Source organism: Gopherus evgoodei, chromosome 16 (genome assembly GCF_007399415.2).
Source record: "Gopherus evgoodei ecotype Sinaloan lineage chromosome 16, rGopEvg1_v1.p, whole genome shotgun sequence".
Classification (NCBI taxonomy): Eukaryota; Metazoa; Chordata; order Testudines; family Testudinidae; genus Gopherus; species Gopherus evgoodei.
The window spans coordinates 21,733,023-21,760,363 of NC_044337.1; the positions used below are offsets into that span (position 1 = coordinate 21,733,023).

Genomic DNA, 27,341 nt, shown 5'->3' on the forward strand with positions numbered 1-27,341 from the left:
GAATCGGTCGAATCGGCCTAAAGCCGGCCCTGGCCCCCTCACCTTGGGGCCCAGCAGCCCCGGCTGGTCGCTCAGCAGCACCTCCAGCTCCAGCACTGCGTTGCGCAGGAAAGCCCGCCGGTTCCAGTGCAACTGGCCACTGTGGGGGGGGGGGGGGTGGCAGGTGATTGCACTGGACACTGCACTGCCCCCCCACCTCAGTTCCATGTCCACCCCACAGCCCAGCCCAGGACCAGGGTGTCCAAGGCTGCTCACTCCATTGTGGATGCGGCTACAGCAGGGCCATGCAGTGGGGTTGGGTGGGGCAGCCACATCAGGGGAGTAATGAGGGGCAAATATCTCTCATCCCTGAAACCAGTGTGGGGCTGGGACAGCAAGGGCCATGGGGCAGCCTTGAGGAGCACTGGCAGATCTAGGGGGGGAGCCCAGGGCTGGGATAGCAGGGGCTGTGGGGCAGGACTGGGGGCACTGGTAGGGCGGTGGTGGAGGAGCCCAGGGCTGGGATAGCAGGGACTATGGGGGCGGGGACTGGGGGCATGGGTAGGGCAGTGGGGCAGGACTAGAGCAGCACGAGGTGCTGTGTGTTAGCACAGGCGTGCTGAATGCCTGACCTGCTGACACTGCAATGGGCACTGACCAGTGCCAAGGGGACCTCCCCACCACAGGCACTAACCCCCATCCCCATGGATGACCCAGGACCCAAGTGTGGATGGTGCTCAAGGCCCAGGCACCCTTTACCTGTGCGTCACAGCGTGCTCCTTGCACTCCTTGACATCGGCCTCCCGCTTCCCATACCTGAGGAGGGGGCGAGAGTGAGTGCTGATCACCAGGGCAGCCCCCAGCCAGACCTGAGCCCCGGCAAAGCCCTAGCACAGCCCCCACTGCAGCCACCTGAAGCAGAGCCCTTGGCACAGCCTCCAGCACAGCTCAGCCTCCTACCATCCCCAACCCACCGGACTCCAGCACAGACTTTGCTGCATGTGACAAAGTGGGAATTTTCTGTGATATTTTTGACGCCCGTACGTGCCTCAGTTTCCCCCAGACTGTGCATTGTTACCCTGTGAAGGGGACAAGGGGTAAGTTTGCACTCGGAGCTGGCTAAGAGATGAGGCAGGGAGGGAGGGTTGCCTGGCTAGCTGACCCTGAAGGTCACTAAAAGTCTGGCTGAGGCTGACCCATCTCAATGGAAAGTCCAGTCAGCAGGACAGTGACACCTTGTGCCCAGAGCCAAGTGGGAGGAGCAGGCTCCCCTGGAGAGCAGGCCTGGGCGGAGGGGAGTGGGTGACTGAGTCTTGGCTGCTGGAAGGAACTCCCAGCCCCTGGGAGCTGAGGAAGGGAGGAAGTCAGAGAGGGAGACATGAGGCCTGAGAAAGGAGCTCCCTGGGGCCCCGGCCTGGCCAGGTCAGCCTGTGCTTTCCCCTTTGGGTCGCTCTGCCGAGGATTGCAGTACTGGGCTCCAGGGGACACAGCTGGGCTGGGGGAGATGGGGAAGGGGCGGCTCTGACGAGGGGACCCAGCGGCACCAGGAGCCTGGCTCAGGGAGCTGCTGAGCAGAGCTCCCAGGGTGGGGCAGGAGGGCTGGAGCCCCGAGCGTCAGTCTCAGGAGGCTGGGAGGCCCCATGGCTGCCCTGGAGGAAGTGAGACCACCTTGGGGTCCGGCACATTAAAGGGGTCCCTCCAAGGGCCTGTCCCAAAGCTGGGGTGTGGCACCGATCCTGGGAGCCGGGACACTGTACTAGTCACTTTGGGCACTCCCTGCCCTTCCCCTGGGTCTGGTGGGGATCCCCGTCCAACCTTCACCAGCCACCCACCCACACCAGCTGCCCACTGCCTCCCTGCCACTGCCCTGCCCTCAGCAGCTTCGCTCTGTCTCCCTGCCAGACGCCCCTTGCCCGCACCACCTGCCTTCCACCCCTAACCTGCCTTGCCCCAGCAGCCACCCTCCATGCCCAGGCCAGTCCCCACGCATGCCAGCACCCCCCACCTGCTGCCCCCCCAGCGCCCTGTTACCCTTTCAGACGGCCGAAGAACTCCTCGGTGACCATGTGGAGCTGCAGGGCGTCGTCACGGACGAGGCTGATATAGAGCGAGCCCTGCAGGCCCAGCTTCCACAGCTCCAGGCACTGCGGGTTCGAGCTCAGGCAGCCGTGGCACAGGAGGAAGCCAACTGCAGGGAGGGGCAGAGGGGAGGGGTCAGGGGCACAGCAGGGAGGTGAGGAACACAGGGGTGGGGCGGCGGGGGAGAAGGGGCACAGGGGCATGGCAGGGATGCAGAATGTGGCAGATCAGGAGAGGAGTTGGCAAGACCGAGGGGCACCAGGGGCGAGGTGGCAGGAGCGAGGGGCAGAGGGGCTGGGGCGACAGGAGTGAGGGCCCCTGGGTGGGGCATGGCAGGCATACAGTAGGTATCAGGGCGCAGGGAGGAGTCAGCAGGGGTGAGGGGCACAGGGGCTGGGGCAGCAGGGGTCAGGAGGCACAGGGGGTGGGTTTGCAGGTGCATGGCAGGGCACTGGGAGGAAGCGGCAGGGATGAGGGGCACTGGGTGTGGGGCGGCAGGGGGCGAGGGACCCTGGGGTGCGGCATGTCAGGGATACAGTAGGTGGCAGGGCATGGGTGGCAGGGGTGAAGGGCACAAGGGTACAGGAGAGGAAGGGGCATAGTGAGGGGGAGGTCAGGGGCACAAGGGGCACAGAGGAGCCACCAACCCCAACTCCCCATCCTGCCCCCTCCCATCACCAGGGGGCGAGCAGGCACTGCCAGGCATCCAGAGGTCAGCAGACGCGGGTGCTGCTGGGCCAAAAGAGGCAGCGATCCCCAGCACCAAGGCCCCAGATTGGGGCTGCTAGTGTGAGGTAATGGCCAGGGCTGGGCAGGGCTCCAGGGCCGGGCTCCTGGCTGGGCTGGGCATTCTCTGGTCTCTGGTGCTTGTAACTTTCAGAGAGGTGGGACCTGCCTGATCCCCCAGGACCAGGCAGGTGACGTGATGAGTGTTAACCCTTCCCTGCCAACTGCCTGCCCACCACACTGGGAGTCTCGTACTGTGAAGGGTGCGTATGGGGATGGGTGGATGCCAGGTGGGGCATGGGCCCCCCCGAGGGCCCTTCCCACCAGGTGCAGAGTGACTTACTCAGTATCCAGCGCTCAATCACCTCCAGCGACAGGTACTCGCAGGCCGTCTGTGGAGAGAGGGGCCATTCCTCAGCGTTGCTCTCCACGGCCCTTCCCAGCCACTCGCCAGTAGGAACGGACACAGGCAGAGCCACTGTCCTGGCTCTTAACCCTCACTGCCCCCTTGGCCCTGTGAGCTGACCCAGCCCCCCAGTCCCCATGGCCAAGCACTTGGGATCACCGGGTCCTACCTGAATGGCTGCACCAAGAGGCACCCTGGCATGGCGACTGCCCTCGCTCCCCACAGAGAGGGATCGGCCATGCATGCTGGGAGTCCCTACACTGGTCCCTACCCTGCTGGACAAGGTGTGGGGGTCTGTCCCAGCCCCCTGGGATCCCCTCAGCTAGGCGAGCCAGCTGTGGGCAGAGTCATCATACAGTGTCCTGCGGGCAACACCCCTTGAGCTCTGCACCCCCAGGCCCCGGAAGGCCAGACTCACGACATCCGAGCTGGCCGGGCTCAGCATGGTGGCTGAGTTGCTGATCAGGCTCAGGAGCTGGTCGCTGCACCACTGCTCGGCTGACTGGTTCCTCCGGACAAAGAGGAAATGGAGAGACAGAAGTGCACTGGTCACGGCCTGGAAGGGGCAGGGGGCAGTTAGCAGAGGCAGCAGCAGCAATACAACAGCTACAGCTACAACTACACAACCTCCTAGAAGGAATGCTGGGGGCCAGAAATGGGCCCGTAACCATGTGTTGCTCTCAGGTGAGGATAGCACCATAGGGGGCCTGGGGCCAGGCATAAAGCGTTATGTGGAGCTAGGTTTGGGGCTGGATGTTGGGCCAGACCTGCTGGGGCAGGTTCAGATCTCAGCTGCCCCTGGCTGCGAATCTGGAGCGAGCCAGGAGCTGTCCATACCACACTTCCGGTCTCACACACATTGCCCCACAAGCCGCGTCCAGCCCCTCATGTGCACTGTCAGCATAAGCACATATGCACACCAGGCCAGGCTGGCACAACTGCATGCCAGCTGTGCCTTACTGAATTCCAGGTGGGCACAAGCCTGTCCAGGTCTAAAGACCCCTCCCCAAATCTTACAGGAGGAGCCACTGAACCCAGGGTTCAACCGAGTGCAGGGGACAACTCAGGAAGAACAGAGTCGGGAGTCGGGGTCTGTGACATTCTATAGCAGGGGTTCTCAAACTGGGGATCAGAGCCCCTCAGGGGGGTGTGAGGTTATTACATGCGGGGTCACGAGCTGTCAGCCTCCGCCCCAAACTCCACTTTGCTTCCAGCATTTATAATGGTGTTAAATATATAAAAAGTGTTTTTAATTTATAAAGGGGGTGTCGGACTCAGACGCTTGCTATGTGAAAGGGATCACCAGTACAAAAGTTTGAGAACCGCTGTTCTATACCGTGGGGAAGCATCCCGTAACCCCCATATTCTTCATTTTCATATAATCATACAAAGAATGCCTTGTAAGGTATCAGGGGAAAGTTATGATCTGCTGAAAGTCATTTCTCTATCCATATATGTGTATCATTAATGCATATGAAGTTATGAGAAGTGTGTTGTATGGTGGTCACTAAAACATGCTGTAAGTTGGGGAATCAACCAGACATTAGCTCCCCAGAAGCAACAGCAAGGAAAGTAACCCACATCAGGGCAGGGTTTCAAACAACCCATCAACAACCATTGTCCAGCAAGGGAGCTACAATTCAGTGATTCACCTGCACAAGGCCACACCAGGGGAATTGCTCAACCTTGCCTGGAGACTCAGCAGTGCCCCCCAGACATGCCTGGACTTGTGGTCCCCAAGCACATGGACTGAGGGTATAAAACAGACAGGATGGACAGATAGAGTAGACAGAGGTATAAAGCAGACATACTGGGCCTTTCTCCTTCACCCACCTACGCTGCAGGCATCAAGGACACTTGGAAGTCTCCAGCTGAGGGGACTGGCCCAGATTTCAAGGAGGAAATCTGTATACTATGGACTGCAATAGCCAGTGGAGTGAGAAAAACTGCTTAAGCTAGATGTTGCCCAGTCTAATAGGTCGAGAGTTTAGACTGTGTGCTTAAATTTATTTTTCTTTTGGTAACTAACTGACTTTTTGCCAATCACTCAATATCACTTAAAAGCTACCTTTTACACTCAATAAATATGTTTAATTGTTTATCTTTACCAGTGAGTTTGTCTGAAGTGTGGGGAAAATCTGCTCAGGTTTTGCAAAGGCTAGTGTATATCCACTTTCCATTAACGAAGCGGTGAACCAATTAATAAATCTGCATTGCTCATCTTGAGCAGTGCAAGATGGTATATTCCTGGGGTACAGTGCTGGGAGCTGTGGGGATTTGGCTCTGGTCCCCTTTTCGGTGTGATTTGTGAGTGGCTCTGGGAGCATCCATGCAATCTAGCTGGGCGTGGGGCTCCACATGCTGTTGTTCTGAGTGATAGCAGCACCTGGAGGGGTTTGCTGCTGGTCACTAACAAGGCATCGTGAGAGACAGCCCAGGCTGGAGAGAGTTAAGGGGGCACAGCGGTCCCACGGTCCCAGGCTGCACCCCGGGGATCTCATCACAGTGGCCAGCGAGCAGGGGGAAATACACAGCTTGTTGTACTGAGCAAGATTTGCACTTCATACACTGGTGTAAAGATTTTAAGTGAAGGCTTTAAGTGTGGTGGCTAAGGAGAGTCAGGAGGAGGCTACCAGTTTATTCTCTGTTTGCTTATTTTGGGCGAGGGAAGTAGAGATAGAAAAATCAGGAAAATGAGTGAAAGCAGTGAAGCGATTGTGAAAGAGCTTTTGAAGCTGCAGATTGCAGAAAAGGAGAGGGAGCACCAGAGACCTGAAAGAACTGGAGATAAAGGAGAGTGGGAGGAGAGAGAGAGAGAGAGAGAGAGCAAAAACACCAAGTGAACCTGCTAGAAAAGCAGATCCTGAACCCACCAGTCCCAGCAATTCCCATCACTCCAAAAATCCACAATTGGGACCATTTATGTCCTGCATACAATGAGGCAGACAATATTGCTGAATATCTGAACACTGTTGAAAGGCTGTGTGCAGTGCATGAGATCCCTGAGGCTAAGAGAGTTCCTGCCCTGATTGCAAAATTAACTGGTAAAGCTCTAAAGGTATTAAATGAAATGCCTATTGAGGATGCTTTTAGACTATTGTAAATTTAAAAACATGCTTTTGCGAAGGTTTCAGATTCCCCTGAAACATACAGCATTAAATTTAGGAATGTTGAGAGGGATACTGGTAGGAGTAATGGGGAATATGAGAACAAAATGAAAGATTTGATGGGAAAGTGGCTGAGGGGCAAAGGTGTTACAAGCTTTGAGGGAATGCGGGAGCTTGTTGCTCCAGAGCATTTCCTAGACACATGTAAGGCTGATGTAAAGCAGCGTCTATGGGACAAAGATGTAAAGTCTGTGGATGAGATGGCGTCTCTTGCTGATGCTTTTGAATGGACCCAGGTGTCTATTGAAAACAACCCACTGAAAGAGGTGTTTAAAGCTGGTGGGAAGGGAAGATCCCATTTTATCCCTAGCAAGAGGTAGGATGGCTGGGAGGCAGAGTACTCACCTCCCCAAAACCATTCTTCTAACTCTTGTCCCAAACATCCTGTAAAAGCAGGAGAGCCCAAAAGGTGCTATCAATGTAAGTCCAACCAGCATCTGAGGAATAAACGCCCTGTGCTAGGAGGAAGCAGGCAACCAACAGCTCATGTTAGTTCTGCCGTCCTCAACACAGAACCCCCCCAAGCAACTTGAACCTATCATATTGGTTTTGTGAGGTTAGCCTCTGCAGAACCAGATATGGAGCATGTTAAGATAATCGAAATTAATGGCAGGGAGTACTTGGGGCAGAGGGATACAGGGGCCCAGATCTCTCTGGTTAAGCAGAGTGTGGTTTCAAAGGCCAGTATGTTACCTGGCCAAATGGCAGAGATTGTGGGGTCCGTGAAAGCAGATTCCTTGTACCACGAGCTAAAACCCATGTGGCGTGAGAAGATTTGGAAAGTGTTTTGAGAGTGGGGGTAGTGGAACACCTCCTAGTCGACCTGCTTCTTGGTAATGATTTTTTCTGTGTACCTCAGATTGAGGGATTTACCCACAGCAAGAATGAGTTTTATGCTGGGATCCCCAAGGGAAAGGGTAAGGTCTCAGGAACTACCGAGAGAATGGGAGAGAGTCTCCTTGATTCCTCTGCAGCAGGGGGAAGCCGCATGCTTCCAGGTGGGGGGGTGGTTGAGACCAACTCCTGCACTGCAGCTGGAAGGGATGGGGGTGTAACGCCTGCCAGGAGAGAACTATCCAGGTTGTTAGCTGTCAGCAAGTTGCAGCTTGAACCAGAGATAAACCCGGCTCTAGGGAGCAGAGAGCAGTGTGTCCCAGAGGAGAGCCCAGGGAAGGGGCAGGGGATCTCAGAAACCACTGAGGTGGGTGAGGATTCCGGTGACTCTGTAACACAGGGAAGCAGGGTGCTTCCAAGAATGGGAGGGCCAGAGACTAGCTCCTTTCCAGCAGAAGACAACATGCCCTCAGGTGCAGGGGCAGGAGAGGTGTTGTCAGTGATTAAGGAAACTGTCCAGAGTTTTGCAGCTGAACAAGGGAGGGGACCCCTTCCTAGGGAGCACAGAGAAATGTGTCTTGGGAGGGGGCCCAGAGGAGGAGACTGGAGAAGAAATAGTGGGGGTACAGGAATGTCTCCTCACTGGTCACTTGGGAGAGGATGCCCAGGACTGGATGGCTGAGTCAACATCTGTGCATCCAGACACTCAGCCTGTGACCCAGGTTCTGAGAAGGAACTGTGTAACTGACCTCCTGGAGGGGAAGAGTCACACAGCTGACTTCTCAGGGACAGAGAAAGGGGTGGGGGAGGGTACCCCAATCCAGGTCCCAGTTTTTCAGGATGCTATTTCTGATATGTGTTTGAAACCTAACTGTCTTTTTAAACCAAGATGCAGCTCCAATGCCTGTGACAGCAGAGAAGTTGAGACCAGAAAATTGCCAGATGGCAGTTTGTGAGAGCAGAAATAACCCATCTGACAGAGAAGAGGGTATTTTCCCCTAGGCTGGTGAGAGACAGGGAACAGTTATGAGAGAGCTGTTGAGAAAAGTTGAATCTGATCAAAGAGTAAACACATCTAGCCCAGAGAGCACAGATCACAGCCCTCTAGGGGCAGGGAAGGACTCAGAGCTGGGAGGGGAAAACACTGAGTAACCCCAAAAAGAAAGCTGGATTTTTTGCATATGTACAGTCCTGGGGTTGGGAGGTAGCCCCCCAAAGGGTTAGCCAGTGTGCAGGATCCACCTGGACCCTTATCTGGCCAGACCCTGAGACATTAAAATCCTAGAAAAGTAATTAAATTAAGAGCCCATGCAGAGGGGAACGCTGAGGGAAAGAAAAACCAGTGACTGATTACACGGGAGAGAGTCAAAGACACCCTGGGTACTGAACAAACTAACCTCATACTACACTGTCTGAACAGGAGGTGTGGTATCATAAAGATACTTGTAAACACCCATCTGTGATAAACAAAAAGTTGGTATTAATGTTAAGTTTTGGGATAAGAATTTTGTTACTGACATTAAACCTTATGGCATGGGCAGCCAGCCTGGGGCTCTGGAGCTGCACGCGGCTCTTCAGAAGTTAATATGCGGCTCCTAGTATAGACGCTGACTCTGGGGCTGGAGCTACAGGTGCCAACTTTCCAATGTGCCAGAGGGTGCTCACTGCTCAACCCCACAGGCCCTGCCCCCACTCCGCCCCCTCCCACCCCCTCCCATGAGCCTGCCGTGCCCTCACTCCTCCCTGCTCACTCCCAGAGCCTCCTGCATGCCAGGAAACAGCTGATGGGGAGGGAAGGGTAGGTGCTGATGGAAGGGCTGCTGGTGGGTGGGAGGCACTGGGAGCAGGGGCAGGCTGATCAAGGGCTCCTGATGTATTACTGTAGCTCTTTGGCAATGTACATTGGTAAATTGTGGGTCCTTCTCAGGCTCACGTTGGCCACCCCTGGCTTATGGTAACGCTAGTTCTCTGTTAATACCTGTAAGCAGATTTAAAGCTTATCACAGCAAAGAAACCATAACAAATCTGGTTTGTTGTGTATGAATGGGCAAACTGAGGCACGCCACCTCATGGCCTTGATGGCTGGATGCCAAGAGAACTATAACACAAACTGCCTTCGAGTTAGTTAGTGACCAACCCTCCTGCAGTAACCTAAGGGGGGAGGTGTGACTTTCTATACCTCCCAGGCTGCAGAAACCAAAGGGGGCACAGCAGTCCAGGAGTTCCAAGCTGCACTCCAAGGAGCTCATCACAGGGTCATAGGTTCAAAAGCAGGGATCCAGAGGGGGACACTGAGCAAAGTACCCTGGACAGCACACATTGCTCCTCAAAGGTGTCTAGAGAGCCAGTAGACGCCACCCATAGGAACTCTGCCTGGATGCATGAGACAAGGGAGGAACGGAAATAGGACCCACTGTCGCAGAGCACCCCCTCGTCTAGCATCCTCCTCCTGGTGCTGTGGACAGGCACTTTGGCCAGCACCCGGAGCAGGTTGCTGAGGAGGTCTTGTGACTTCGTGGGGCTGCAGACAGGGTGTGTGTATATGAAGAGGTGTGGGGAAAAGTGCAGCCAGAACCTCAGCAGGAGGTTCTGAAGGAGTGTGCAGTCGTATCGTATCCAGCTGCTTGGTATCGGGGCGGGACACAAGGGTGAGGAAGTGCTCTGTGTGCAGCACGAGCGTGTAGAGTTATTCCCTAGGTGCGGTTCAGCACGAATCAGCTGCAGGGTGTGCAGTCGTATCGGGTTGCGGAAAGGAAGGGGTCAGGGGGCTCAGGCGGCAGGGGCCCAAGGAAAAGGCCAGGGGTGAGGGCAGAACCAGCGCTAGGGGTTTGAGTGCCCTAGGCGGATGGGAATTTCGCCGCCCTGCGCGCTGGTCCGCGGCTCCGGTGGAGCTGCCCACAGTGGTGCTTACGGAAGGTCCGGTGCTCCGCGGCGCCGGTGGAGCTGCCGCAGTTATGCCTGCGGGACATCCACCGGAGCCGCCGACCATGCGCAGGCACAACTGCGGCAGCTCCACCTCTGGCAAAACGGCGCCCACCATTTATTCTGGCGCCCTAGGCGATTGCCTAGGCTGCCTAAATGGTAGCGCCGGCCCTCTCACAGGACCGTGCATGCAGCCCAGACTCTGCTCTCATGCAGTGACAGCTGGGAACAGCAGATATCACTAGTGCCAGCCACCCCCTCCCCCGGTCCACAGCCCCTCGCTGTGCCCAGTGATTATCACTTGTACCAGCCATCCCCTCCCCTGGTCCACAGCCCCTTGCTGCGTCCAGTGGTTATCACTAGTGCCAGCCACCCCCTCCCACCATGAGCATAGCCCATTGCTAGTGTCACTCACCTTGCTGTGAGGCCCGAACTCCTCTGTGAGTTCCTTGAGTGGGGTGTCATACTCCAGCACCATCTGGGCCAGCCGAGCGTAGCAGGGGTCGCTGCATGGGGACAGCAAGGGCAGAGATTTGGTTCATGCCCCCTCAGCAAACTGTTCCCACTGCCTGCGTCATGCAACCCTCAGCAAACTGCCCCCCAATGCCTGGGTTGTGCATCCCTCCCTGAACTGCAATGCAATGCCTGGGTCATGCACCTCATGGTAAATGACCTTGCTGGCTTTGCCAGTGCACCTCACTCTTCCACATGGGCACTACCTCTGGGATTTGTACACTGCCCCCTGGAGCCCTCTGACCCACACATACCCGGCAGCAGGGATCCCGTGGCCCAGCCCAGCGTTGTGTGAACCACCCTCTCCTGCACAACCCCCCTCAATCCCCTCCCCCCAGTTCCCTCTCACCCGCTGCCCTGGATCATCTCATGGGCACAGTTGTACATCCCAATCAGGGCTTTGCGGTCCTCGATATGTGACAGCAACAGGATGACAGACGTGTAGGTCACCACCAGGTCCAGGTAGTTCTTGGTGAGGTCGTAGTTCACGTGCTGTGGGGGGTGTCAGTGACCAGGAACAATAGCGTGTGTGTGTATATGTGTGTGCACATGTGCAAGCGCTGCCCCCTGCTGGAGGGATGAGCCCTGCTCTGGGTGTGTCTGCATGTGCATGTGTTTGCTGCCCCCTGCTGGAGGGGATGTGCCCTGCAATGCAATGCATGCAGCACATGGAGATGGAGGGTCCTGCAGAGAGGAGAGCTGCAAAGTCAGGCATGCGGTGGGGACTGGAAGTGAAATATCCCTCTAAGGAAACGCAGGCTGAGTTCCAAAGCAAGACTGGATATGCAGGAGTAGTCAGCTGTTGGCTGCTTCACCCTGAAATCCTTGCTTTATGAGTGGAACATGTCTAGCTCCTTCCCCCGTTTAAACACATGGCAGCAGGAAATGCTGACTTCTGCCAGTTACTGTAAATGTGCTTTCTAAGTAGGGTCCGAGTGGTGGTAGCACCTGGGGACCTCAGCTGGGGAGCAGGACCCCACTGTGCTAGGGGCTGGGCAAACAAGCCAAGACTGCTCATGCCCCAGAGAGCTCATGATCCAGACACTGTGGGCACATTCTCCACAAACCCTCCCGGCCAGGAGTAAAATCCATGCAGGTGCCTGAACAGCGGCTGTTTGCCAAGGTGGGAGGGGGCCATCGTTCACTTGGGCTGAAGGTCCAAACTCATGTGTGGGCTGCCCTGGGAAGGCACATGACAGCTTACAACCAAGGCATTGCCCCTGCCCTGGGGGCAAGACTTTCTTGTTACCAAGGATATTGTGGGGAAACAATCCAGTGCACTCTGGCATGGAACAAGATAGAAAGACCCTGCCAGGACTCCCTAAGGGAAAGTCCAGCTGGCAGAAGGGGGGACTCTCAAGCACACAAAGGTGGCAGATCCCAGGGAATGCCATGAGGTCCTATTTAGAACTGGCCTTTCAGAGCTGGGTAACCTGGACTACGATGCATGTGGCAGCGGGGATGGTGCTTATGAAGGCAGAGTCCCGTGATGCAGGCATGTCCTATGCAGAAAGTCCCTTCAGACAGCTCCCACATGCTGTCTGGCAGCCTGACATGGGCCATGCTAAGTGCTCATCCTGGTGTATGTGTACTAACTCATCTCCATTTCCGTCTCATTGTCCAGTGTTGGTGAGACAGGCCATGATGGAAACCAGCAAATGCAGGCCGTGAGCACCTCAGCAGCAGCATGGACTCCGAAGGGTCACTCCTGGAGAAATGGTATGAGGCCAGGACACCATCGAAGTGGGACTGAACTTTTATAAGTGTCTGGAAGGTGGGGAGGGGTCATGATATGACATCAAGTTTATCACAAGAGCCTGTATGTCCCTGCTGTACTGGGTCAGCCCTGAGTCTTACTGTACTCATGTCTTGGGCATGTCTTGTACTCCGGGACATTTGCTGTCTAGTCTCTGAAGGGACTAGTTACTAAGGTACTTGCTCAAGGCACACGGCTTTCATGAGCAGAACGTGTCCTGTAGCTAGGAGCCAATAATCCCATGGAATGAGGGGGCAGTCGAATGAAGATCCTAAATGAGGGTGGACTCCAGCAAAGCTGCTTCCTGCCCAAAGCGAATGTTACTGAACTAGTGTCACTTCCTGAAAGCTCAGTGTCCTAGAGGACCTTCCTCCACTAGAAACAGGCTGATGTTCCTTTTGAGTCAGAAGCGTTCTGAGGCTATATAGTGCACACTAAAATAGTGCCCTCTTGTATAAGTAACATGTGACCCTAAGGCCTGGTCTGTGTACAGATCTTGTCCTGGGGCAGTTAGATCAGTGAGGGGTGTGACTTTTTAGCACTGTAGACCCCAGTACCACCCCTAGAGTGGATGTAGTTCTACATGTTTATATCAGTAATTTATTTACCTTCTCGTATAGGAATAGTTATCCCAGGACTAGCACTCCTATACCAGCATAACTGCCTCAACACTAGGGTGCATCACTTTAACTGTACTGGTATAGCCGGTAGCTCAGCCCTTCAATTTGATGCCTTGGCTTCTGACTCTAAAAACATGGTCTTCATTTTCTGTAACCGTGACATAACTCAATCATGGCATGTGACATTACAGCAGGACCTGCTGTTTATAAATGTAGTACCTTCCCCCGCCTGTAGTCTGTCATAATTCCTGACTCTCTCTCTCTCTTGCTCTTTCTGCAGGCTGTCTGTGAGGCTCTTACTGTGGGAAAGAGAAGCCTGGAGAAGAGTTGAAGCTTTTAAACTTGTAGATTTCCCCAATAGCCATTTTAAACATTATCTTAGTGTCCAGACTGAGAAATAAAACTTCCCGTTGTATCAACAGTGTGTCGCGTTCTCTGCTCCCAGAAGAAACCATGTCAATGGCCTGACAGATGCCCAGTGCCACATTAAACCTTCTGAAAAGTGCATTTTCCATCTAATCTTCCTTCCCAACAGAGGTGGCTTGGATGGAATGAACCCTTCATTGCCTTTGGGGAGCGATTAATAAGACTGGGACTTTGCAGGAAAAGAGACGACTAAGGGGGGGTATGATAGAGGTTTATAAAATTATGACTGGTGAGGAGAAAGTGGATAAGGGAGTATTATTTACTCCTTCTCATAACACAAGAACTAGGGGTAACCAAGTGAAATTACTAGGCAGCAGGTTTAAAACAAACAAAAGGAATTATATCTTCACACAACGCACAGTCAACCTGTGGAACTCCTTGCCAGAGGATGTTGTGAAGGCCAAGACTATAACAGGGTTCAAAAGAACTAGATAAGTTCATGGAGAATAGTTCTATCAATGACTATTAGCCTGGCTGGGCAGGGATGGCATCCCTAGTCTTTGTTTGCCAGACGCTGGAAATGGACAACGGGATGGATCACTTGATTACCTATTCTGTTCATTCCCTCTGGGACATCTGGCATTGGCCACTGTCAGAAGACAGGATACTGGGGTAGATGGACCATTGGTCTGACCCAGTATGGCCATTCTTATGCCTCTTAAGATCTAGTGGCCCGTATAGCCTGACCTAGTTATCACAGGCCAGGAATTTCACTGTTACCCCCATATGAAGCCTAGTAACCTGTTTGGCTAAAGCATCTTCCAAAAGGCCTCCAGCCTGGATTTGAAGACCCCCCCATGAGAAGGAGAATCCATCCCCTTCCCATGGGAGTTTATTCCAAGGGGTAATCATCACCACTATGAAAAATGTGCCTTATTTCTAATTTGAATCTGTTTGCTTTCACCTTCAGCTACTGCCTCTTGCTCTGACTTTCTCCCCTAGATTGAAGAGCCCTTTAGATCCCAGGATCTGAGATCCCAAGGGAGGTATGCTGATAAGCTGGTGTTGATAAGCTGAACAGCCTGAGCTCCCTGTGTCTCACTGCAAGGCATCTTCTCCAGCCCTTGAACCATTTCTGTAGCTCTTTTCTGCACCTTCCTCCATTTTTCAACACTTATTTAAATTAGGACTGTGGATTAATTGCAGTTAACTCAAGATTAACTCAAAACAATTAATTGTGATTAATCGCACTGTTAAACAATAGAATACCAGTTGAAACTTATTAAATATTTTCAGTCTTTTTCTACACTTTCAAATATATTCATTTCAACAGGGCTGGCTTTAGGAAATGCAATTTGAACAGTTTCAATGGGGCCGCGGCAGGGATGACTATATATAAAAAAAAAATGTAAAAAACACATAGGGCTTGTACTCACCGGGCGGTGCTCCGAGTCTTCGGCGGCGGGTCCTTCACTCGCTCCAGGTCTTCAGTGGCACTGAAGGACCCACCGCCGAAGTGTCGCCGAAGACCCGGAGAGCTGCCAGGTGAGTAAAAATTAAAAAGTCGCCTCTAGGCAGGGAAGAGATTCTCACTGGGCACGGGGCCCTCTTAGGCACGGGGCCCAATTCAGGGGAATTGGTGGAATTGGCCTAAAGCCAATTACAACACAATACAAAGTGTACAGCACTCTCTATTACTTTTATTACAATATTTGCACTGTAAAAATGATGAAAAAATAATATTTTTCAATTCACCTCATACAGGTACTGTACTGCAATGTCTTTATCGTGAAAGTGCAACTTACAAATGTAATGGTTTTTTTGTTGCATAACTGCATTCAAAAACAAAACAATGAAAAACTTTAGACCTTACAAGTCCACTCAATCCTACTGAGTTCTTGGATGAAATGCCCCAGCCTGTGTTATCCGGAGGTCAGAGTAGATGACATAAACCGGGTCCCTTCTGTCTTTAAAATCTGTGAAGGGGAGTGGGGGGCTGGGTCAGCTCTGAAATCCCACTTCCTCTGCCTAGCTGAGCGCTCCTTATGCCTGTTCTTCACAGGGGTGCTTAAGAGGCTTCAAGGCCTTTCCCTTCCACATTTTTTTTTCTAGGAACTATGTTACCTGTTTACCTTTTAACAGATGATTGGTAACTGTTTGCCATTCAGTGCCAGATTGATAGAGAACTCAGCTAAATCACTGCTTACAGTAAGCTGAGACTCTGTTGTTGTTGTGGCAAACAGTAAATGTGATTATTGGTAAACACAGTACTTACATTACATTTACATTTGTCTTCTGGTGGGTTGCTAACACTTTTTAAACACTTTTCCCCAAGAATTAACACATACGCATAGCCCATTATACAGTACTTTGGATTATCTGAAAGACAAAAATAACATTTTTCTACCCCTTTTGGGGTGGCATTGATTATTGGTTAAAGATTCCGTTCTTTTACAAAGACCCTTGCTTATTGCAGGCAAAACAGAGGAATTACTCCCATATTTTCCTGTGTTTTTTGTTGTTGTTTGTTTTATAGGCAGGCCAGGTTTTAATGGCTTCTGCTTTGTAAGGGTTATGCAGAAATTATTCCACTGTTTAGTTATTAAGTCCATGAGGTAGTGTACCTCAAGTTTTTCCTTTGATATAGCAGACCAAGTTTGTAATGTTTTTCCTGCTGTATTAAGCTTTAAGTTTATTCACAGGTAATAGCTGAGAAGCATCATTACCATATTACTTTAAATGATTTTTCCAAAAATCATACACACTATAATTTGTTACAGGGGTACTTACTAACATTAAATTTATTTTAATGTTTAATATTAACAATAACTTTAGCATCAAATCTATTAAAGGTATCTTGTTATACCATGCCTTTTATGAAGGTAATTTATTTGCTGACCAGGTATGTTCTTTATTTGCAGCTTCTTTTGTGCTGGCAGTTCTCACCTTTCCTTATCAGTTAGGTAATTTGCATCAGCACAGGCTTGGCTTTTGGATTCAAAGCTATTAGCGTAGCTCAGAGACTCTGCTATGTACATCAGCCAAACTGGATAGTCTCTACGGAAAAGGATAAATGGACACAAATCAGATATTAGGAATGGCAATATACAAAAACCTGTAAGAGAACACTTCAACCTCCCTGGCCACACAATAGCAGATCTTAAAGTGGCCATACTGCAGCAAAAAAACTTCAGGACCAGACTTCAAAGAGAAACTGCTGAGCTTCAGTTCATCTGCAAATTTGACACCATCAACTCAGGATTAAACAAAGACTGAATGGCTTGCCAACTACAAAACCAGTTTTTCCTCCCTTGGTTTTCACACCTCAACTGCTAGAACAGGGCCTCATCCTCCCTGATTGAACTAACCTCGATATCTCTAGCTTGCTTCTTGCTTGCGTATATATACCTGCCCCTGGAAATTTCCACTACATGCGTCCGACGAAGTGGGGATTCACCCACGAAAGCTCATGCTCCAAAACGTCTGTTAGTCTATAAGGTGCCACAGGATTCTTTGCTGCTTTTACAGGGAGAGAAGGACATTTTTCTTCTTTCCTTCCTCAACAGCCCCCTTCCTTGGAGAGCCCTTTGCTGGGGTCTGGGTGGGGAACAGCCGTTTCTGAGGATTATTTTCACACCATGTTTGGTGTTGATATATAGATTTTACAGCCAGACTAGATCACTAGGTACCTCTGCTCTGACCTGAATCGGAACAGAGTCCAGAGAATTTTACCCAGTGACTCCTACCAGGGCCGGCTTTAGGAAGTGCGGGGCCCAGTTCGAACAGTTGCGATGGGGCCCCGGCAGGGATGACTAAAACAAAAAAAACTTTTAAAAACCCCTTTCATTTCTTCCATGTATTATTTACTTTCCATGACTATATAAATAATAACAAAATTATATATTACATACATTGCATCATATATTAATTAGCTGATTTACACTTTCGTATTAGGAAAATAATTTGTTTTGATAGTTGTACAACTGATTTTCTTCACTAATGTTTATTTTATTAAAATTTATAAAATATTTCCTTAATATAAAATTGCCCTCTCTTTTCCCCCCCCAGCGCCGCCCGGTCCCGTGGAAACAAACCCTCCTTCCCCAGCTCCGCCCCATCGAAACAAGGTTGGGGAGGGCGAGAAGAAACAGCACATGTGGGGTGACCAGATCACAGCAGTAAAATAGGGGCTGCCCCCTCCCTGCTCAGCCCCACCATCACATCCTTCTTCACCCCCTAACCCCCCCGCTGGCTTGCTGCATCCCTCCTATTCAGTCCCCCACCCACCACTCGCCTCCTTTCACCTTCTCCCTCCCTTGCCGGAAACCCCCATGCCTGCCCCTAGAACTCCTGCTGGCTCAGTGCTTGCCTCTTTCCCCACCCGCCACTTGCCCCCTCACTTCCCCCGCAAGTATAAAGCCTCATTCAAAGACCCAGGGGTCACTATATTACTGCACACAGCAGTCAATCAATGCAGTTGTAGATAAATCTCTGTATTATGCATTTTTTTATAACTTTTATATGACTTTGTATTGAACTTTGGTAATATGTTATAGCAGGCCCCAAAGATAGTGTAATTAAGGTAAAAGAAAAGTGTCTTTTTGCTAGGAGTAGAATAAGATCTTCCCCCCCTTTGTAATCAATTGTCTTGTTGAATGAATGAGGTGTGAATTAGTAAGGTGTGGAAGGCACCTCCAGACAGCTGCAACCCTTGGAGAGGGGCTGGGAGCCAGACCAAGGAGCTTTGCCCTGGGCTGAGTGGGACAGAGTTTGGATGCTAGGTGCAGTCTCTGGGCTGGGGCACGAGGTGGGGTACAGGAAGGGTGGAGGGGTGCAGGCTCTGGGAGGGAGTGCAGAGGGGTTGGTCGCAGGCTTTGGGACAGAGTTTGGGGGCTGGAGGGGGGTGCTGGGGGAAAGGGACTGCCATGTGGCTTCCTTCATCCCCTGAAGCCCCTCACCATAGCCTCAGTGGGGGATGGAGCTGCCCCTTCCCCAGTGTTTGCAGGAGTGGTGGCTGGGGGGAAACCCAGTCAAACTCTAGTTTTACTCTTTCGCTGATGGGTCATTTAAACCCCTTACAACCCCTTTCCTGCCTCTCTCACCCCCCTTTTCTACTGGGCTTGCTTGATCTTTTCAGTGGAGCCAGATGAAAACCACAAACTCCAGTGAGCAACAGGCTGGAAGACTAGACTGAACCCACCACCCAGCCTAGTCCATCCCAAAGCCCAGGACTGAGGGCAATGTCCCCCCACTCCCAGGCCACCTGCTTCCACTTATGGCCTCTCCCAGCGCTGCCAGTGATTCTGTATGGCTGCATCAGGTGGGATTTCAAGAGGACCCCCAAATCCCCGCTAAATTCACCCCTGGTTTATGACCACTCTGCACCAAGAGCACCTTCCCTCCCTGCCCTAGAGCTGCTGGATGGCTAGAAAGCTGAGCTGGGCATTTGACTGATCTAGAATATTATCATGTCCCTCCCCAAACCCCCTTAATAGCCACACAGCTTTGGGGGGGGCTATTAACCCCCCCCAAGCCAGTCTATTTTATTGTTGCCGGGCAAATGAAGGAGCCATAGTTTAACGGAAATATTCAGCCCCTACAGCGGTCTTGCAGCAGGGAAAGCAGAGTGGATGGGAAGGGAACTGGTTTAGATAGAAGCCCTAGTCCCCTTCCTTTGCAAAATAATTTGGAGAGGGGAATCAGATCACGCCTTGCCTCAGTTTCCCCTTCTGCAGGGGATGAGGGGGAGATAAAAGTCTCAGCCTGCCATGCCGTGTTGCAGACCTTTCACATTCTCCCCTCTTGATTATTTGATTTCCACCTACAAACCTCCCTCTCTCTCTCTCTCTCACCTGGTCCAAGTGTCCTACCCTTATGAACTCTCAGCCTAGCTGCAAGTGCTCTATCCTTAGAAACCCTAACCTTACGGTGGGAAGCCCTACCCATAGGAACCCTAACCCTAACCCCAAGTGCCCTACTCTTATGAACTCTCACTAAGTTCCAGCTCGGGGCTTTTTCCCTGGTGTTGCCGGCAGATAACTGCCTGAGGCCAAGCAACAGCGGGGGGTCCGTTGCCTGGTGTGCCGCGCCAATAAACACAACAGGGTGGAGAAGCAAACAACCAAATTTATTTGAGCTCAAATAAGGTGCCAGGGAGAAATAACAATCTCAGATTCTGCACATCTAAAACAAGCAGTTTTTTCCTTTTATATTCCAGTTGTTTATTACAAAACTTTTTTGCTGACTAGCTGATTTCTTACTCCCCCCTCCTTTCCCATCTAGCTGCAGTATCTTCTCTCATTCAATCTTTTGACTTCCCTTTCTCGCACCCTCTGCTGCTGAGACAAGTGTACAGTATCTTAAAACGACCTTGAGCGTGTTTTAGCCGAGCTTCAATGTATTACAGCAGAGAACTGGCTGTTACAACCGAAAACTAACTGCTAACACTACATTTTACAGCTCTTAACATATGAGGTTACACTAGGTTACACAAAGTGTTTAACATGGAGGAACATTGGTTCATTAAGGCCTACAGCAGAAGGGCTTCATTGACACTTGTGGTTTCCCACCCTCCCGAGTTACCTAGATTTATGCCTAGTGTCACCAACACTGGGTTACATGACATGATCCCCACTTTAGTTTTGAAACAGACACAGGCAGGCACATACTCACCCTCAAACAGCAACACCACGAAAACCACAAAACCAACCCATATTCACGTGGAATCACAGGGTCAAACACTCACCGTTGGAAGCCCCGGAGCTTTGCTTCCGGGAGAGACATTGCCGGCCGGCACGGGGCCCAATTCGGGGGAATTGGGCAAATTGGCCTAAAGCCGGCCCTGACTCCTACCTCCACCCCAAGACCTTGTGGCTGAACGAGGTGGGTTCATTCAGAAAGTCATCGTGTTTGGATGTAAAGATGTGAAATGAGGGGGAAAATGGCCCCTCTGTCAAGTTTAAATGTTGTAACTTCTACATCTAGACCGGGGGGCAGGGGGCAACCTGAGCCTGAGAAGGAGCCAGAATTTCCCAATGTAACTGCCAAACGTGCACCTTTGTATGCAACTACTGAGTCAGTTGTGAACCTTCCCATCATTATCATTATCCCTTTGAAATAGTGATGGTGATGGACACTTGGCTCGATATCCCAGTGTGCCCTGGACGTCTACAGGCTGCATTAGCCAATCCGACCATTCGGCACTTGCAGATGGGCACCTCTGTATTGAGCCTGAGTCTTGTACAGCTATGAAGGGCTGGTAGATGCCGCTATTTCCCCCTCTTTTTAACCAGCACTAATACCAGGCCAGGCCAGGGCTGGGAAGAGAGAGAGAGCAGCAGGTTTCCCCTATTGTTTCCTCTCTTTTTTTTAACTAGCTTCATCTCTGCACCATCCGGCTCTTCTGCTTTGTAAGCCTAATTAGCTCATCTTAATTTGAGGATCCAGGGTTCAAGTCCCTGATCAGGTGATAAACTACTCACTAGATTTTAAAAATCTGTCTTTCTGGAGTCCTCTTTGATGTTATTTTTTTTCTTCAGGATTTTGTCTTTCCTAAGAAGGGCCTTTGTGTGGGGGAGCTCGAAGGGGCAACTTCCTGACAGCCCCTCTGTCCTTGCAGGCTGGAGGAATAAAGGCCTCTGGGCATATGGCATGTTCCTCCCCTGCACACACACACACACAAAATATCCCTACAGAATTAGAATCACCTGTTGCCTTCCCCTGTCCTGCTGGATCCCCAAATGAGGATGCTCTTCAGCCCAAACCCATGTCCCCACTTTGCCCAGTGCCCCTCAATCCCAACCCTCAGTCCCTCCTATGCTCACTGCTCCTCACTCCCAACCAGAGTCTGTTCCTCTTCACCCGTCTCCTCTGTCCCAACCCACAGCCTCCTCCTATTCCCAGTGCCCCTCAATCCCAACCCACAGGCCCCTCCTCGTCACACTGCTCCTCAGTCCCAACCCACAGCTCCCTCCTTCCCTCCAGCAACAGGTGCCTCAGACCCCCTCAGGAAGATTTTCTTGCAAGGTTTCATGTATGAGTCTGCATGTGGATTTTACAGTATGTTGGAAATAGGTTGAATTGCTTGCCTAAATGATCTCTTTTGGCTGGCGTTGGATTCCCAGTCTCCTGGTTATTGGGGCAGGAGAAATAAAGGGTTGTTATCCTTGTTGTGTGAATCAAGGGCAGCAGAACTGTGCTTGGCAGACCCCGGTGGAGGGACTCACCCCCAGTTCAATAGCACTTGCTAGGCAGGTGCATGGGTTCCAAAGCCAAATGGGTTGGGGCCTGATACTAAAATGTATGTGTTAGACCAACTTTAGGACAGAGTGGCTGTGGAGGGATGAGTGAGACCCTAGACAACATAGTGAGTACAGTGCCTTCTTATTTTCCCCCTTTTCCACCCAGGATGGCAGGTGAACTCTACAGAGGCACCTCTGGGCTTGCACTGACTAAGGACAACAGCTGTGAGTGGGGTGTAGAGAGGGGATGGCTCATGTTAAAGGACTTCTGGTTGCTGGACTTACGAACCATAGGGAGAAGGACACTGCCCAGCTTATTTGTGGGTGGGTCTTTTCCTCGTGGTTTATGTTTATGTGTTGGAGCTGCTGACATGACTTCTACTAATCCTTGGCTTACATTGCAATGGAGACACACCCTGAGAGTGCATCTATACTGGGATAAAAGCCCTGTGGCCCATATGGCCTGGATGATCTGATCTGGGCTCCTGGGGCTCAGGTTGTGAGGCTAAAACCTGCAGTGTAGACATTTGAGCTCAGACTGGAGCCCAGGCTCGGACACCCTCACCTCTCATGGGGTCTCAGAGGCCAGACTCAAGCCCAAGTTTCTACACTGTAATTTTATTACCCTTCAGCACAAGCCGCACAAGCCTGAATCAGCTGACCCAGGGTTTGAGAATAGTGACTTGGGTGTGTTAATGGCAGTGTAGAGGTAATGCTAGGCTATGCCCACACTTCAGTGAAACACCCAGGGCTGCCCCATGCCAGCTCAGGCTCCTGGGGCTTGGGCCATGGGGGGTAAATTTGCAGTGTAGACATCTCAGCTCAGGCTCAATACCGGGTCTGGGACCCCACAAGGTTGGGAGGGAGTTTAGCAAGGCAAAAAGATAAAATGGCTGTACCCTCAGGTCAAACGCCCGACCCCTACTTGGGATCTAAACCTGGTGTTAGCTAGGCTTATGGGTCCCCCCTTTGAGCCTTTAGCCACATGCTCGCTGCTGTACCTTTCCTGGAAGACAGCCTTCCTCGTCGCTATCACCTCGGCTAGACGAGTCTTGGAACTTTGAGCTTTGACTGCGGTTCCCCTGTATATGGTATTCCACAAGGACAAGGTACAACTGCGATCGCACCCGACATTCCTCCCTAAGGTGGTCTCTGCCTTCCACGTTAATCAAGACATCTTTCTACCAGTTTTTTTCCCAAAGCTGCACTCATCACGTCGGGAACAACAGCTGAATACTTTGGATGTCCACAGGGCTCTCGCTTTTTATATCGAGAGGGCCAAACCCTTCCGATGTTCGCCTCAGCTCTTTGTAGCTGTTGCAGACCGGATGAAAGGCTGCCGGTCTCTTCCCAACGAATCCTATCTTGGGTGACACCCTGTATCCGGACATGCTATGACTTGGCTCAAGTTCCGGCTGGCCATCTCACCGCCCATTCTACTCAGGCTCGAGCCTCATCTGCCGCTTTCCTGGCCCATGTTCCCATCCAGGAAATATGTCACGCGGCTGCCTGGTCTTCCATCCACACCTTTGCATCACACTCCGCATTGGTCCAGCAGTCTAGAGACGATGCCTCCTTTGGCTCAGCAGTCTTACATTCTGCAAAGTCTCACTCCGACCCCACCGCCTAGGTAAGGCTTGGGAATCACCTAATTGGAATCGATATGAGCAAGCACTCGAAGAAGAAAAGACGATTACTCACCTTTGTAACTGTTGTTCTTCGAGATGTGTTGCTCACATCCATTCCAAACCCGCCCTCTTTCCCCTCAGTCGGAGTAGCCGGCAAGAAGGAACTGAGGGACGGTCGGGTCAGCAGGAGTATATATCTGGCACCATAGCGGTGCCACTCCACTGACTGTTGCTAGGGTAAAAATCTTCCAACGAACGTGCACATGGCGCACACACCTAATTGGAATGGATATGAGCAACACATCTCGAAGAACAACAGTTACAAAGGTGAGTAACCGTCTTTTCCTTTGGTTTGTTTTAAACCTGCTGTCTATTCATTTCATCAAGTGACCTCTAGTTCTTGTATTATGAGGAGTAAATAGCACTTCTTTACAGATCCAGACTAACACATGTTACCCTTTGATACTTCTTTATTTACTTTATCCAAACCCATCATCATTTTATAGACCTCTATCCTAGCCCCCTCCCTTAGTCATCTCTTTTCCAAGCTGAAAACTCCCCTCAGTCTTATTAATCTCACCACACGTGGAAACTGTTCCAGACCCCTAATCATTTTGGTTGCCCTTTTCTGTATCTTTTCGAATTCCGATATATCTTTTTGAGATGGGGGACCAGCTCCAGTATTCAAGATGTGGGCATACCATAGATTTATAGATAGCCAATATTATATTTCTGTCTTGCTAGCCATCCCTTTCCTAATGACTTCCAAACATTTTGTTTGCTTTTTTGACTGCCGATGCACATGGAATAGATGTTTTCAGAGAAGTATCTACAGTGACTCCAAGATCTCTTTCGTAAGTTGTAAGAGCTAATTTAGACCCCGTCAGTTTAGATGCAGAATTGGGATCATGTTTTCCCATGTGCATTACTTTGCACTGATCCACATTGAATTTCATCTGCCTTTTTGTTGCCCAGTCACTCCGTTGGGTGAGATTCCTTTGTCACACTTTGCACTCTTTTTTGGACGTAACTAACTTGAGTTGGTTTGTATCATCTGCAAATGTTGCCACCTCACTGTTTATCCCTTTTTCCAGATCACTTAGGAGTAAGTTGAACAGTGCTGGTCCCAGTAGACACCCCAGGGGGACACCACTATTTACTTCTCTCCATTTGGAAAATCAGACCCTTTCTTTCTTGCATTTGAACCAGTTATCTATCCCAGAGAGGACTGTCCCTCTTATCCCATTTTGCTTCAGAGCCTTTGGGGAGAGACCTTGCCAAAGGTTTTATGAAAATCTGAGTATACTATAATCTACAGGATCACCTTTATCCACATGCTTGTTGACTCCCTCAAAGAATTATAGTAGTTCTGTGAGGCATGATTTTCCTTTACAAAAACCATGTTCATTCTTCCCCAATGTAAGCGGGGGCAGACTCAACCGGCGGTGCCTCCTCCTGGTCGTCTTGGGAATCAGCTCTCCAGCCGTCAGTGTGCCCTCTGCAGACCGGTGATCCACCTTACTGCAGCTGGCCCCCTGTCCCTCCCAGGACCCCGGTACCCTTTTACAGGGTGCTGACCACTGGCAGTACCCCCACAGTTATGGGTCTTGCCCTCCAGGGGAACCCCCACTCACTATCCCCACTTCACCTCAGTCTTGGCTACTGCCCAGTCTCCATCTAGCCCCCATTCACTGGGGCAGACTGCAGTATGAGCCACCCATCACAGGCAAAGGGGTTTGGACCTCTGCTTCCCCATGGGCTGCCCCATTGCAACCCTGCACCTATTCAGCCTATAGTCAGATCTGCAGCCTGGGGGCTTTCCAGACCAGAGCTCCCAGCTCCTCTGGCCCTTCCCCAGCCCTGCTCCCAAGCTAGATGCCTTGCTTGGGTCCCTGCAGCCAGGCCCTTCTCTCACTATAAGCAGAGGGAGACTGACTGGACTTCTGGCTCACAGCCTCTTCTAGGGCCAGCTGGGCCTGATTGGGGCATGGCCACAGCTGAGCCTACTTTCCCCACTCAGCCCAGGCTTCTTGCCCCCAACCATAGCCCTCTCCTGGGCTCTTTCAAGCCCTGCAGGGCACGAGCAGGTAACCACCCCGCTACACCCAACAAATTCTGTTTACCTATGTGTCTAACAATTGGGATCTACAATTTCACCCAATTTGCCTGGTATTGAAGCTAGCCTTAGTGGCCTGTAATTGCCAGCTGCGTCTGTGGAGACTTTTTTATACACTGCTCCAGCCAGGGACTAAAGGCAGCTCCAGACCTTCCCTTTCTCCCTTCTGGGAAATCAAGTTCTAGTTCTACAAGGAGCTAAAGACGCCTCAACCCTGCATCTGAATTAATGTCACATTTCTCACTACCCGACACAAACAAATGTCATTTCAATCCCAGCTGAGTCCACTTCAGTCATTCCTCAGCCCCATTCCTTCACCCTCTTGCCTTAGCTTAGGCCATTGTGCCACCCTGTGGGCATTTCATGTCGCTCCTCAGTTTCACATACAGACACAATTTCCTTTGCTGTTCAGCGAACAGCAAAACCTTTCTGTGTCTCTAGTCTGAGCCAGGGCATTCAATTCCATTGAAACCTTCTCTTCTGCAATGGCAACGGTCAGACAGAGGGGACGTGGCCACCTTCAGCCCTGAGAGGGAGATATTCACTCTCCTCTTTCTTCAAGCTGCTGTTGTTATTCATAAAACTATGTACCATGGAATAAAAAGCTGAGTTTACTCCAGAGTGAGGAAAGAAAGGAGCCACCAATTCCCCGAAAAATCTCTGTGCCCCAGAGAGAACCTGGCTCTGCTATTCGAATCACTGATGTGCTTCAGCTACAATGGGGAAAGTATCTGCTCTCATGGGGGTACAGCTAAGTCGCAGAGTGTTTGACTGCAGATCAAGTGGTCCTTGCTTCAAATTCAAGTGCCTTCTAAGAAGCCTATTATTTTATGTTTATTTTTGAAAAAAGGGAAAACATTTTAATTTCCATTCTCTAGTATGTTCAGGAGCTCCACTATACGGGGATGCTTGAAATGAATGTAAACACATAACATTTCACTGTCCAAATGCATAAAAACCTAGCAAACCTGCCCATCAGCTGAAATCTGTTCCAGTTCTCTAAGTGTCTAGTTTATGTTTTCATCCATTAAACAAAGGGATCATATGAATGTACATTTGCAGATCCCTCCTGTCCAGGGCTGTGCTGTGCAGAAGAACAAGAACCACAGTCCAGTTGGCAGTTCAGGAGTCTGACGAGCAAAGGCAACTTGGTGTGGGCTAAAGTCACCAGCACTTTGGCTCCTTCACATTCAACCAGCAGCTGGGCCCCCAGGACAAGGCATGAGAAGAAGACAGTGGCTGTGAGCAGGAAAATAGCCCCCAAGAAGCTGGCTAAAGCTGTCAAGGTCTTCAGGAAGGTCACTGTGCCCATGTCTAGAACGTACTGACTGCTGTGGGGACCAAAATGGCAGAGAAAAGCCCTCAAAAGTTCTAAGCTGACAAGCCCCAGAAGGTGATCAAAATCCTACCTAAAATCAAGACAGAATAAGGCTAATGTCATCTCCAAAGCCAGGGCTAAGCACTAAGAAAGAAGTGGAGAGATTTCCATTGGGATGACTCCTGCTCCCCTAATGGCTCTGTTATGAATCAACATGGACCACCTGAAGAGATCAAAATCCTGCAGGACAAACAGCCTCATGGACAGCATAATGAAGTGGTGGCAGTGAGGGGAAGTGTTTCTCTTCCAGAGGGGAAGTGCTGCGTTTTGTGTAACACCTGCCAGGTGAGTGATGCACTGACAGGGCAGCTGCCCATAGCTCCCACAGGAGCTCATTCTCTTCAATCTGCTTCTGCTGTTATTTCAGAGCCAGCACTCGTGTGAGTGTGTCCCTGTCACTTCACCAGCTGTAGAACAGGCTCTGTCTGCATCCCAGCTCTGATTAATCCCACTTTTTAATGTATTCCTGCTGTGATGCTTTCCCGGTTCTCTGCCTCATTCTAACATTCCGGTCAGAGACTGAATATGGGGAGGAATGGACTAATTTGTGTGACATTCGGTAAGTTGCCATAATATGTGATTGAAACCTCTGCTGGAGATGGGCAGGAGCC

The 27,341-nt window shown here is 51.1% G+C and overlaps 1 protein-coding gene across 1 annotated transcript in view; it reads right to left on the reverse strand.

Moving 5' to 3' along the window:
- The window catches only part of LOC115636206 (nck-associated protein 1-like), a 40,841-nt gene extending 14,177 nt beyond the window's left edge, over nucleotides 1-26,664 (reverse strand). The window contains 8 exon segments of the mRNA XM_030536016.1: nucleotides 43-139; nucleotides 739-795; nucleotides 2,011-2,167; nucleotides 3,128-3,176; nucleotides 3,609-3,746; nucleotides 10,529-10,619; nucleotides 10,976-11,118; nucleotides 26,521-26,664. Coding sequence (XP_030391876.1) covers nucleotides 43-139; nucleotides 739-795; nucleotides 2,011-2,167; nucleotides 3,128-3,176; nucleotides 3,609-3,746; nucleotides 10,529-10,619; nucleotides 10,976-11,118; nucleotides 26,521-26,664 — 876 coding nt within the window.
- Between the last annotated feature and the right edge of the window lie 677 nt (nucleotides 26,665-27,341).